Source organism: Amphiprion ocellaris, chromosome 23 (assembly GCF_022539595.1).
Source record: "Amphiprion ocellaris isolate individual 3 ecotype Okinawa chromosome 23, ASM2253959v1, whole genome shotgun sequence".
In the NCBI taxonomy this organism is placed as follows: Eukaryota; Metazoa; Chordata; class Actinopteri; family Pomacentridae; genus Amphiprion; species Amphiprion ocellaris.
In genome coordinates, this window is record NC_072788.1 from 26,118,922 (window position 1) to 26,132,031 (window position 13,110).

Here is a 13,110-nt window from a genome sequence, read left to right on the forward strand (position 1 = left end):
ACCTAAAACCATCAGCAGAAGGTTGATCTTGGACACAGTTGGATGTTTCAACAAGACAATGAGCCCAAACACACATCAGACGAGGTAAAGAAATGGTTCCATCAGGCTGGAAAGAAGGTTCTAGACTGGTCTCCCCAAAGTCCTGACTTAGACCCATCAAGAACCTGAAGAACCAGAGAATCAGCGGGTCAGAGAATCAAACAGACGTGTTAACGGAGCAGCAGAACGGTGGTCCAGCGGGTCAGAGAATCAAACAGACGTGTTAACGGAGCAGCAGAACGGTGGACCAGCGGGTCAGAGAATCAAACAGAGACATTTTTGTGTTTTTCCCTCAGTTGGTCGTTTTATTATAAAAGTTGAAGTTTCTACTCTGACAGTGAACAAGGAACAGAAAACCTCCAATAAGAAAATAAAAAAACAACAACATGACGATGATGGAGAGCAGGGGGAGGGGCAGGGGTTTCCATGGCAACACACAGGGGGAGGGGGGTGCAGGGGTAACCATGGTAACAGTGAGGGGGTTTATTCTACTATCCTCTGGTGTCGGACAGTTTAACATCTGATGACCTCAACACACACACACACACACGTGCACGCGCACACACACACACACACACACACACACACACACACACACACACACACACACACACACACACACACACACACAGTACTTACACACACACACGCTGCAGTAATGTGTGTGTTTCAGAGCAACCTGTCAATCACAAGATTCAGACACTGGATCAGGTTTCATCAGCTGAGCCACAGGTGGGTCATGTGACCCGGTTACAGGTGAGTCATGTGACCCGGTTACAGTTGAGTCATGTGACCCGGTTACAGGTGGGTCATGTGACCCGGTTACAGGTGGGTCATGTGACCCGGTTACAGGTGGGTCGAGTGTTACACTGGTCAACCCTTTGATGAGCAGCATGGGTCAGAAGTGACCCAAACCCAATGGAAATGGGGATCTCCTGACTGACACGGCATCAAAGGGTTACGCTGCACTGGAAGCTTCATGTCACCAAACATGCAACATAAACACTAGCTGTAGAAGTAACTGTAGAAGTAACTGTAACTGCAGAAGTAAGTGTACCAAAGTACAGTGTGACTGGAGGAAAGCTATTGGTTAGCTTTGGTTAGCTTTTTATGCTAAAGCTTCATGAACTACACTGAAAACTACCAGACTAATGTGGGTCAGAGAGAGCATGTGACTTCTGTGGGTCATCCAGGTGAAGACCCAGGTGAACCTCCAACAGTCCTACCTGTCCTCCATCTCCATCCTCCCTGAGGAGGAATGTCTGAAGAGAAGAAGTGAATGGTGCACCTGGCTGAGCTCCACTCGTTAAGAGGGTGACTGGACAATACACAATGAAGGTGAGGTCTGAATGTTCCCTCATCCGTACCTGACTCCTGCCTGATGGACTACTGATTCCATACGTTAAATAATGATCATCTGCTGTTACCATGGAGACAGGAGCAGCTGCTCCTGATTGGCTGGCTGCTCTGACTCACCTGAGCCTCTGTAACCAGGACGTCACACCTGTGGTGAAGCCCCGCCCCCTGGCCTGCTGTCCAATCAGCTGCCCTGAAACACACACACCTGCCTGCCTCTCAGTCTTTCAGCTCTCTACTCGTCGTCCTCCTCGTCCTCGTCTTCGTCCTCCTCGTCCTCCTCCTCCTCTCCGCCCTGAGCTGAAGAACCGGGGTTCCTGGCGTACGTTCCGCCGCCGCGGTATGCCACCATGTCCTGGATACAACAGGTGAAGGTTAGAGGCAGCTGGAGACCAACAGGTAAGGACAGGTAAGGGGCTGTAGCTGCTGTTTCTACTGATCTGACCGGTGTTTCTACTGGTTTTACTGGTGTTTCTACTGGTCTGACTGCTGTTTCTACTGGTCTTACTGGTCCTACCACCAGTCTTCCTGGTCCTGAGTCTCACCTGGTCGTATTTCTCTCGTAGTTTCTGGGCCTTCTCCTCGTACGGCTGCTTCTCAGACTGGGACAGTTTGCTCCACATCTCTCCCAGCTTCTTAGCACAGTCTCCTATAGACAGCCCTGGACACTGCTGCTTCACACTGGGACGGTACTCACTGCAGAACACGAAGAACGCAGACCTGGGGGGACAGGGAGGGAGACGGGGGGAGACAGGGAGGGAGACAGGAGGGACAGGGAGGACGGGGGGGACAGGGGAGAGACAGCGAGGGAGGAGACAGGTAGGAAAATTTAAAATACATCTCTCTAAATGAATAAATCAATTGACCAACATTACACGGATCCTCTGCTTTAGCTGGACCTTTATTTTCAAGTTTCTCATGATGTTCTAGCAGCTTCCTGCAATGCTAGCCCTTTTGTGCCAATGTTAGCCAGCTAGCAGCTTCCTGTGGTGCTAATGTTAGCCCGCCAGCAGCTTCCTGTGGTGCTAACATTAGCCAGCTAGCAGCTTCCTGTGGTGCTAACGTTAGCCAGCTAGCAGCTTCCTGCAGTGCTAATGTTAGTCTGCCAGCAGCTTCCTGTGGTGCTAATGTTAGCCCGCCAGCAGCTTCCTGTGGTGCTAACATTAGCCAGCTAGCAGTTTCCTGTGGTGCCAATGTTAGCCAGCTAGCAGCTTCCTGTGGTGCTAATGTTAGCCCGCCAGCAGCTTCCTGTGGCGCTAACGTTAGCCAGCTAGCAGCTTCCTGCAGTGCTAATGTTAGTCTGCCAGCAGCTTCCTGTGGCGCTAATGTTAGCCAGCTAGCAGCTTCCTGTGGTGCTAATGTTAGCCCGCCAGTAGCTTCCTGTGGCGCTAACGTTAGCCCGCCAGCAGCTTCCTGTGGTGCTAACATTAGCCCGCCAGCAGCTTCCTGTGGTGCTAACGTTAGCCAGCTAGCAGCTTCCTGTGGTGCTAATGTTAGCCAGCTAGCAGCTTCCTGTGGCGCTAATGTTAGCCAGCTAGCAGTTTCCTGCGGTGCTAACGTTAGCCTGCCAGCAGCTTCCTGTGGTGCTAATGTTAGCCAGCTAGCTTCTTCCTGTGGTGCTAACGTTAGCCAGCTAGCAGCTTCCTGTTGTGCTAACATTACCCAGCTAGCAGCTTCCTGTGGTGCTAATGTTAGCCAGCTAGCAGCTCTGATGCTACATCTCCACCAGCAGGTTAACTGGTTCGTGGTTCAGTCAGGTCCAACAGAAAATATTTATTTCAAAACTTAATGAGTCAAAGTTTCCACATAAACCTGCTGTTAGCTCTAATTTATGTTCCTGACAACAAAAGGTTCTTTTACTGACAGCAGAAACATTTCCACAATTTAAGTTCTAATAACGTTCTCAGAAGATGTCCATCAGTGTTCCTGTAAAATGCTTTCCAGATGCTACCGATGCCTCAGATGACAGAACGTTTGCTCTGTTTCTGATTTACTAAAAACAGAATGTTATACTGTCTGCTGAGGGAACACAGGATCTGGAAAACATTCCCACAATGTTCCAGAAGAAAAGAGGAAGAACGTTCTCAGGGCAACATTCAGTTAGAGAAGGATAGACCATAGCATTTTAACAATGTTACCACCCAACACTTTCAGAACATTCTGGGAACTAAAAGAAAACACTAGTGGAACAAATCAGTTGCTTCTGTTTGTAGTGTGGTTGGTTTCTTCTCCAACAGATCAGACTGGTTTCATTCAGCTGGTATCAGTAGAATGATTGTCTCTAAATCATGGATAGAACATCCTGATGGAACCTGGTTCTCTTCTTCAGTTAGAACCTGGGGATCCAGGTCAGGAACGTTTTAAGACTCAACAACAGTTCAAAGTTCTTTTTCACTCATAGATCAGGTCAACATTTAACAGCTCTAACATCTCAAATATTTCTATATGTTTAATCTCTACCATCTAAATTATTTCTACATGTTTAATCTCTACCATCTAAAATATTTTTACATATTTAATCTCTACCATCTACAATATTTCTACACATCTTGAGGCCTACTGTTGGTGAATCTGGGAACAAACTGAAATGATAACACAATGAAAACACAGATAAAGATGTATTAAAAGAAGAATCTGTCCATCATTCCTTATTTTCCACATCCAGTGATCCAGTAAAACCTGAACAGACCTGAACAGAACCAGCTCAAAGAGTCTGAACCTGGACCAGAACCAGGACCTCAGGGGACTTACGGGGGTCTCTTGGGGGCGTTGGGGTCTTTCCTCTTGCGGCCCCTCTTTCCGAAGCCTTTAGGGGGGACGTAGTCTCTCATCTCCCGGTTGTAGCGAACCTTGTCGGCCTTCGCCATGTCCTCGAAGCACTTCTTATCGCTGGGAGACAGAGCCTGGAGCATCAATCAATAATCAATCAGTTAGTAGAAACATCAGAGGACAGAGCCTGGAACACCCATCAATAATCAATCAATAGAAATATCAGAAGACAGAGTCTGGAACACTGATCAATAATCAATTAATCATTCAGTGAGTAACTAATGACTGCACTGTCTGTCAGCATCTCAGGATGACTTTAAGGTTCTGTAGAAATGTTTACATAACGTTTCTAAATGTGCAGCAGAGTGCTGATCCAGTTATTAATGTTTGTAGAGAACATAAACTAACAGCAGCTAATTAATAAACCAGAGTTAATTAATATTTAATATTAAATACTACTCTAGCTCAGTGTTTACTGATATTTATTATGTAAATATATTAAATCCTACTCTGTAACCAGATTTATTACCAACGTGAACCTGAACAGTTGTGAATCTACATTTAAACCCAGCAGATCCAGGTTCAGTTTGTCTGGTTCTGCTGTTCACTGAGGAGATAGAACATGAGAACTGGAGGCTGTGGAGGTGCAGCGCCACCTGCTGACAAGAACTTAGACTGCAGGACTGGACTTGGACTGACACATTAAACACCAGACTATAATAATAACTTTATTAACACACATCCTCTGAACACAGGAAACACATCAGGTTGAGTTCCCGCCAGGGTCTGGTTCCGTTAAAGATCTGCAGTTTACTCTCAGAGGAACCAGAAGATCCATGGAACACATCACAGTTCAGATGGTTTAGTAGAACACATAACAGAACAGCTCCAGGTGGATTCAACACGATCACAGGTTCTCAGGAGAACTCAGTGTAGCAGCTGGAAGCATGGAGGAGAACTTGTGGATAGATTCAAGAGAAACACCTGAACCTGCAGCACCAGCTGTGACATTACAGGTCTGGACCAATCCCAAAGGAGAAGACCCACCTGGTGCTGCTGCCTCATTCAAGTAACAGTCAGCAGGTCTTTATTATTAAAATATAGTCTGGACTGACTGGTTCCACTGCTTTTACTGGTTTAATAGAGACTGATAGAACCAGTTCAGTCACATTAAACTACAGTCAGGACTCTGACTGGTTCCACTGGTTTTACTGGTTTAATACAGAAAGTTTATTCAGCTGCAAAGAACAAGTAGAAAACTGGAGGAAAGTCGACCCACCAGCAGCCACTGGATTCATCTTCCTGTCTGTCTACCTGTCTCTCTCTCTGCCCACCCGTCTCTCTCTCTCTCTCTGCCCACCCGTCTCTCTTTCTCTCTCTCTCTCTCTGCCCACCCGTCTCTCTCTCTCTCTCTCTCTGCCCACCTGTCTCTCTTTCTCTCTCTCTCTGCCCACCCGTCTCTCTCTCTCTGCCCACCCGTCTCTCTTTCTCTCTCTCTCTCTCTGCCCACCCGTCTCTCTTTCTCTCTGCCCACCCGTCTCTCTCTCTCTCTGCCCACCCGTCTCTCTTTCTCTCTCTCTCTCTCTCTGCCCACCCGTCTCTCTCTCTCTCTCTCTCTGCCCACCTGTCTCTCTTTCTCTCTCTCTCTGCCCACCCGTCTCTCTCTCTCTGCCCACCCGTCTCTCTCTCTCTCTCTCTCTCTCTCTCTGCCCACCCGTCTCTCTCTCTCTCTCTCTCTGCCCACCCGTCTCACCTTCCATCTCTCGGAGCACTTCTTGGAGAACTCGGCGAAGTTCACCGACTGCTCGGGGTTCTTCTTCCGGTGTTCCTCTCGACACGTCTGGACGAAGAAGGCGTACGCCGACGTCTTCCCCTTCGGCTTGTTCACGTCTTTACGCATCATACTGGCACCTGGAGGACAATAAACCAATAATCAGAGAACGTCTTTAACGCATCATACTTCAGTTAAAGCTAATGATCACTTAATGATCAATTGATGTTATTTTTATTTGTTAGTCCTAATATAAATGAATAAATATTCTAATTACGGTCACATTAAGCCCAGAAAAGCAGCAGATCAACACAACAAGAAGCAGGAGACAGATTTAAAAGTTTTTATTCTGCACAGTGAACGGATATAAACCTGTGAGGATGATGGAGACGTTAGTACAGATAAATACTTCTGTTTAACACCTTTACACCTGGAAACCCACCAAAATAAAAGCATTTCTCTCTGCCTTTACACCTGGAAACCCACCAAAATAAAAGCATTTCTCTCTGCCTTTACACCTGGAAACCCACCAAAATAAAAGCATTTCTCTCTGCCTTTACGCCTTGAAATCCACCAAAATAAAAGCATTTCTCTCTGCCTTTACACCTGGAAATCCACCAAAATAAAAGCATTTCTCACTGCAGGCGTTACCTTTAAACTATTTTTTTTAAAGGTAACAGATGTCTTATTCAGTTAAATGAGGGCATTTTACAGCTGACAGATTCTTGTTTAGTGAGGTAAAATATTTAACAGCTAACTGATTATTATTAGTTATAGTATAAGTTAAAGTATTTAACAAGTAACAGATTATTTTTTATTTAAATGAGGGTATGTAACAGGCACATAGCTTTATATTTAGTTAGATGAGGGTATTATGCAGGTAACACTTATTAATGTATTGAAACGAGGGTGTTTTACAGCGAACATAACATTATATTTAGTTAATTCAAGGTATTTGACAGGTAACATTTATTATATTTAGTTAAATAAGGTTATTTTACAGATAACATACTTTTATATTTAGCTATATGTGGATATTATACAGGTAATCTTGATTATTATTTAGTCAAATTAAGGTATTTTACAGGTAACATGCCTTTATATTTATATAAATGAGGTTATTTGACAGCTAACATATATTTACTGAAATGAGGTTATTGTACAGGTAATCATTATTTCCAAGTATCTGAGCAGCTTTGCATTCATGTGGGTGGACTGACCCTTTAACCTGTGTGTCTCCTTTGTTCATTTTGTGTCTAAACCAGGTGAGATGTGTCTAAACCAGGTGAGATGTGTGATTTAACTCAGGCTGTGGCTGAAAAGCCCCATCAGTCGGTGGGTTACCGGCGGCCCGGAGCTCCGAGGCTCGCCGTGAATAACAAAAGACCAGACTGGGGTCCATTTTCTCCGCCGGGGAGCTCCGAGGCCCGCAGACACGGGCTGCAGCCTCCTCCGGCGGGTGTGTGCTGGGACGTCCAGCGGGAGCCCGGTCCGTGGTGTGGGCCGGTGCTGGAACCGTGTGAGCCGCAGAGGAGGAGGAAAAGCCGCGTCTCCGTGCAGATTGGAGTGGTGCAGTTAGCCTAGCCTGCTAGCGGCTAGCTCCGACAGAACAATGGGCCACCATTTGCTTCCCGCCCTCTGCGGAGCTAGCCGCCCCATCCCCCTCTGCTAGCAGCAGGCTAATCAGCCACAGACGGGCATTTAACCCGCACACACAGAGCCAGCTACGGCCCCGGTGTCCCCGGTAACGAACTGATCTTATTTATAACCGCAGCACCGGGTTTATCCCGAACAGCCGCGTCTGCAATGGAAATATGGAAGCAGTACGACAGCTGCGCATTTTAAACGAAGGGCTCCGTCTAAGCCCTGGAGAGGTCAGCGTTACATGGACGGGACCAGGCTATTTCCTGGCATGCCTACTCCAAAATGGGCGTTTCGTGTTTACAACGACAAGTCTGGAGCAGTCCCCCGAGTGCACACACACAAAGGCTCGCAGCGGCGGACAAACATCACCGCCGTGACATTCCCACCGTAGCAGCGGCCATTTTATTCCCATTTTCCAGCCTCATTCACGGAGCTTTTATCACCGAAGCCCGCACGGCAGAAAAAAAAAGACACCCGGTAAATCAGAACCCGCTCATTCCCGGCTAAAACCCACGAATGTGAGCCGAAGCCCGCAGCCGAGGATAACGGCGGTACTCACTCGTCAGGAGGGCCGGCTACAGGTGCAGCAGACTGGGACCGGTTCTCGGGATTCGGGTCTTGTTGTTGTTTGGGGGCTGAAGCTGCGACTGGAGCCGTTGGTTCACTTTCAAACTGGGTCGAGCTCCAGCCTGACCCCGCCCACCAGCAACGCCCCCGTTGGTCATTCCTATTCAGGGGGCGGAGTCACGACTGGCCAACATGGGCGGGGTTCCGCTCAACGTTCATCTCTGATTGGCTGAAAGGACCGCAAGTCAAAGCCCGTTCCAGACTCACCAGGGCGGGAATCCGACTCTGACAACAGGGTGGGCCTAGTCTGTATACCCGCATCTGATTGGTCAGAATCTGTGTACATCCACGAAGCGACCAATGGCAGTAGAGAGGGAGGAGGGGCTGCAGAGCAGCAGCGGAGGCCTGAAGAGGGACGTTAAATGGATGTTAGTATGTTTCATCAGTTAATCAATTAATCGATTGATTAGTAATTAATGATCAGTAACTACCTGACTCAGTAAAATGCTTCAGTGAGTTTTTAGCTAAGATGTTAGATTTTTTTTTTGTCAGTAATAGCAGTAAACTGAACAGATCAGGTTGTTTAGAATATATTATAAGCTGTAAAAATGTTTTAATTTCTACTGATGTTCCTATAGAGACAACATGATGTTTTAATGTCAACATTCAGAGAATGTTCTAAAATAAAGGAGGAATGTTCTCAAACCAACACTTCAGAAATGCTTTCCATGTTTTGTGCCACATTTTCGTCGTATTACATCTTTTAAAAAGATAATAGGAAACTATTAATAGAAACAGAGTTGAAATATTCAGGAGTGTTCTTTAATTCTAACGTGAAGCAGCGTTTTAGTGCAGAGAACCAGAGAACCTGCGTGATTCCACGTCCTCACCTGTTCTGATGAAGAACCAGGTTTACTGCAGCCCACAGTCCTCTGATCACCTCCACCAGACACTCACCTGTCCTCACCTGGTCACCTGACAGACAGGTGAGGTCACTCAGATGAACACTTCCTGTTCCTGTCATGGACCGAACCAGAACACGACTTTAACAACGTTTGATTCTTCAACTGGTTGCTGTTCAGAACGGAACCAAACCAGCTGAAATCACACTGATCCTGAGGACTATGGAGAGAAACCAGGAGGAGAACACAGGAGAACACAGGAGAACACAGAACAACACAGGAGAACACAGAACAACACGGGAGAACACTGAAGAACACAGGAGAACACTGGAGAACGCTGAAGAACACAGGAGAACACTGGAGAACACAGGACAGCACGGGAGAACACAGGAGAACACAGAACAACACAGGAGAACACTGGAGAACACAGAAGAACGCTGGAGAACACAGGAGAACACTGGAGAACACTGGAGAACACTGGAGGAGAACACTGGAGGAGAACACAGGACAACACTGGAGGAGAACACTGGAGGACACTGGAGGAAAACACAGGAGAACACAGGAGAGCACTGGAGAACACAGAACAACATGGGAGAACACTGGAGAACACAGGAGAATGCTGGAGAATGCTGAAGAACACAGGAGAACACTGGAGACCACAGGATAACACTGGAGAACACTGGAGAACACTGGAGGAGAACACTGGAGGAGAACACAGGACAACACTGGAGGAGAACACTGGAGGACACTGGAGGAAAACACAGGAGAACACAGGAGAGCACTGGAGAACACAGAACAACATGGGAGAACACTGGAGGAGAACACTGGAGGAGAACACTGGAGGAGAACACTGGAATACACAGGAGAACACAGAACAACACGGGAGAACACTGGAGGAGAACACTGGAATCAACACAGGAGAACACTGGAGAACACAGGAGAACACAGGAGAACACAGAACAACACGGGAGAACACTGGAGGAGAACACTGGAGGAGAACATTGGAATCAACACAGGAGAACACAGGAGAACACAGGAGAATGCTGGAGAACGCTGAAGAACACAGGAGAACACTGGAGACCACAGGATAACACTGGAGAACACTGGAGAACACTGGAGGAGAACACTGGAGGAGAACACAGGACAACACTGGAGGAGAACACTGGAGGACACTGGAGGAAAACACAGGAGAACACAGGAGAGCACTGGAGAACACAGAACAACATGGGAGAACACTGGAGAACACAGGAGAATGCTGGAGAACGCTGAAGAACACAGGAGAACACTGGAGACCACAGGATAACACTGGAGAACACTGGAGAACACTGGAGGAGAACACTGGAGGAGAACACAGGACAACACTGGAGGAGAACACTGGAGGACACTGGAGGAAAACACAGGAGAACACAGGAGAGCACTGGAGAACACAGAACAACATGGGAGAACACTGGAGGAGAACACTGGAGGAGAACACTGGAGGAGAACACTGGAATACACAGGAGAACACAGAACAACACGGGAGAACACTGGAGGAGAACACTGGAATCAACACAGGAGAACACTGGAGAACACAGGAGAACACAGAACAACACGGGAGAACACTGGAGGAGAACACTGGAGGAGAACATTGGAATCAACACAGGAGAACACTGGAGAACACAGGAGAACACTGAAGAACAGTGGAACCAACACTGGAAAACGTTGGAGAACACAGGAGAACATAGGAGAACACAGGAGAACACTGGAGAACACAGGAGAACACTGGAGAACAGTGGAACCAACACTGGAAAACACTGGAGAATGCTGGAGGACAATGGAGAACACTGGAGAACACAGGAGAATGCTGGAGAACACTGGAGAACACTGGAGAACACTGAAGAACACTGGAGAACAGTGGAATCAACATTGGAGAACACTGAAGAACACAGGAGAACACTGGAGAACACTGGAGTACAGTGTAACCAACACTGGCAAACACTGGAGAACACAGGAGAACACTGAAGAACAGTGGAACCAACACTGGAGAACACTAAAGAACACAGGAGAAAACTGGAGAACACTGGAGTGCAGTGTAACCAACACTGGCAAACACTGGAGAACACAGGAGAACACTGAAGAACTGTGGAACCAACACTGGAAAACACTGGAGAACACTGGAACCAACACTAGAAGAACCTTCATCACTCTGACGTCACAGAAGAACCAATGTTGGTTCCATAAAGAACCATTTCAGTAAACGTTCTTTAAAAAGCATCCAAGAATGGTCCTTTAAAACCAAATCATTGATGTGATTGTTCATTCAGTTACAGACGAGAGGTGGAACATGGAACCTAGAACCTTCAGTGGACTTGGGGATCCACTGATTTTAAGAACTTCTAAGTAAATATGAGAATCTGCTGCATTTTTGGGTACCTTCATGAAAACATGTATAATATTTTGGGTTCTTCAGACAGAATGTCATGTTCTAAGATGCCAGTTTGTGAAACTGTGAAGAACATGTTTCTGTTTTCTGATGTTCTAATGACCAAGTGATTAATTCAGAATAGAGCGTTACCAACCACCAAACCAAAGAACTCCAACAAACACGAGGAACCTTTAAAGAACCAGATAAAACAGGCTGTTCTCTTGGGAACAGGAGAGCTGTGAGGAACTTTGCATGTTTATGGGGTTCCTGTAGAACGTTGACAGAGCAGGTTCCTGAATAAGTCAAAGGTTCCTGGAGGATGTTCTGTAGAACTATCTTTAGTTCTGACATCTGTGGTTCCACTGTGTTCTATACATTTCATTTTTAAAACTGGGTTCTAGTGTGTATGTTCTAATATTCCTACATTCATATACAGTCTGATATAACATGATGCAGAATACAGCAGCAGTGAGGTGGAACGTTCTGGAACACGTTATAGAGCGTTCTTCTATGATGACACAGAAAGGACGTTCTCAATGCAACATTCAATAAACGTTCTCCAGACGCTATCAAGGCCTCAGAGGACAGAACGTTCTGTATTAAATGTTCCTGTGATGTGATGCATTAAAGCTGGAACATTTTGGCTGTAAGGTTCTGAAAGGTTGCTGAAGAACTCACCATAGAATCAATGAAATGTTCCTACAGTGTTATGTGATAACAGAGGAAGAACGTTCTCAGTGTAACAGTCAGTTCTTAGAACATTAAGCCACAACATTCTAAGTGTTGTCACCAGACATTTTTAGAACATCTTTAGTGATCCAACCTTAAGAAGGAACGTTCTGACAACTAAAAGAAAACCAGCTGAAAACATTGGTAGAACATCTCAGACCTTTCTCAGAACATCTGTAGAACACATAGATGACAGCTGGATCAGGTTCTGCGGTGCTTTGTGGGAATTATGAAGGAGTTGGACATTTCAATCTGTCCAGGTCTTAAAAGGGTCTGATTCACTCCTCAAACTGTGGGTTTCTGAGAGGACATTAAGCTAGTACATTTACCATTTGGAAAGAAGTCAGAGAGAGAACACATTTAGGTAGAATTAAGTTTAGATAGATTTAGTTACATTTCATACACTAAATAACACTCATAGATACATACACATAGATTCACACATACACAACACACATTCATTCATTCATAGAAACACACTACACATATAGTAGAATAGGTTATAGATAGGTACATAGAGAGAGTTGTTGGAGTGGTTGAAAGAGTGTCCTGTGAGTTGTGAGAGTGCAAGGTGTCTATCTGAGCCCTACCTGTCCAGAGGAGACCCGTTCACCTACTGGGCATCACATCAAACTGGATCCAAACCTCTTCAGGATGGCCAGAAAATATCTCCTCATGCCAGCAACATCTGTGCCATGTGAGCGGATCTTCTCCAAAGCTGGAGAGGTAGTCATCCACAAAAGAAACAGACAGAAACCATGCACTCCCTGGTTTACACTCCATTTATACTGACACAATGGCAAAGTTACAGAAGCACTAGCATTCACTGCCACATCACAAAACACTAGAGTCCCACACATGGTAGCACAATCACTGTCCTGTCCCCCAGTACCTCTATACACACCATATGTATGTATATCTATACACAC

General features: G+C 46.2%; 2 protein-coding genes across 2 annotated transcripts; both read right to left on the bottom strand.

Moving 5' to 3' along the window:
- Positions 1-315: 315 nt before the first annotated feature.
- On the bottom strand, positions 316-8,283 carry hmgb2b (high mobility group box 2b). The gene is made up of 5 exons (XM_023262156.3): positions 8,139-8,283; positions 5,918-6,075; positions 4,147-4,298; positions 1,941-2,115; positions 316-1,750 (listed from the first exon to the last, which is right to left on the bottom strand). Exons 2-5 carry the CDS (start codon positions 6,065-6,067, stop codon positions 1,631-1,633), a joined length of 597 nt encoding a protein of 198 aa, XP_023117924.1. The 5' UTR covers positions 6,068-6,075; positions 8,139-8,283; the 3' UTR covers positions 316-1,630.
- A 135-nt stretch (positions 8,284-8,418) lies between these two features.
- LOC129348115 (keratin-associated protein 10-9) lies at positions 8,419-12,298 on the bottom strand. The gene is made up of 2 exons (XM_055007631.1): positions 9,037-12,298; positions 8,419-8,551 (listed from the first exon to the last, which is right to left on the bottom strand). Exon 1 carries the CDS (start codon positions 10,484-10,486, stop codon positions 9,269-9,271), a length of 1,218 nt encoding a protein of 405 aa, XP_054863606.1. The 5' UTR covers positions 10,487-12,298; the 3' UTR covers positions 8,419-8,551; positions 9,037-9,268.
- Positions 12,299-13,110: the final 812 nt, after the last annotated feature.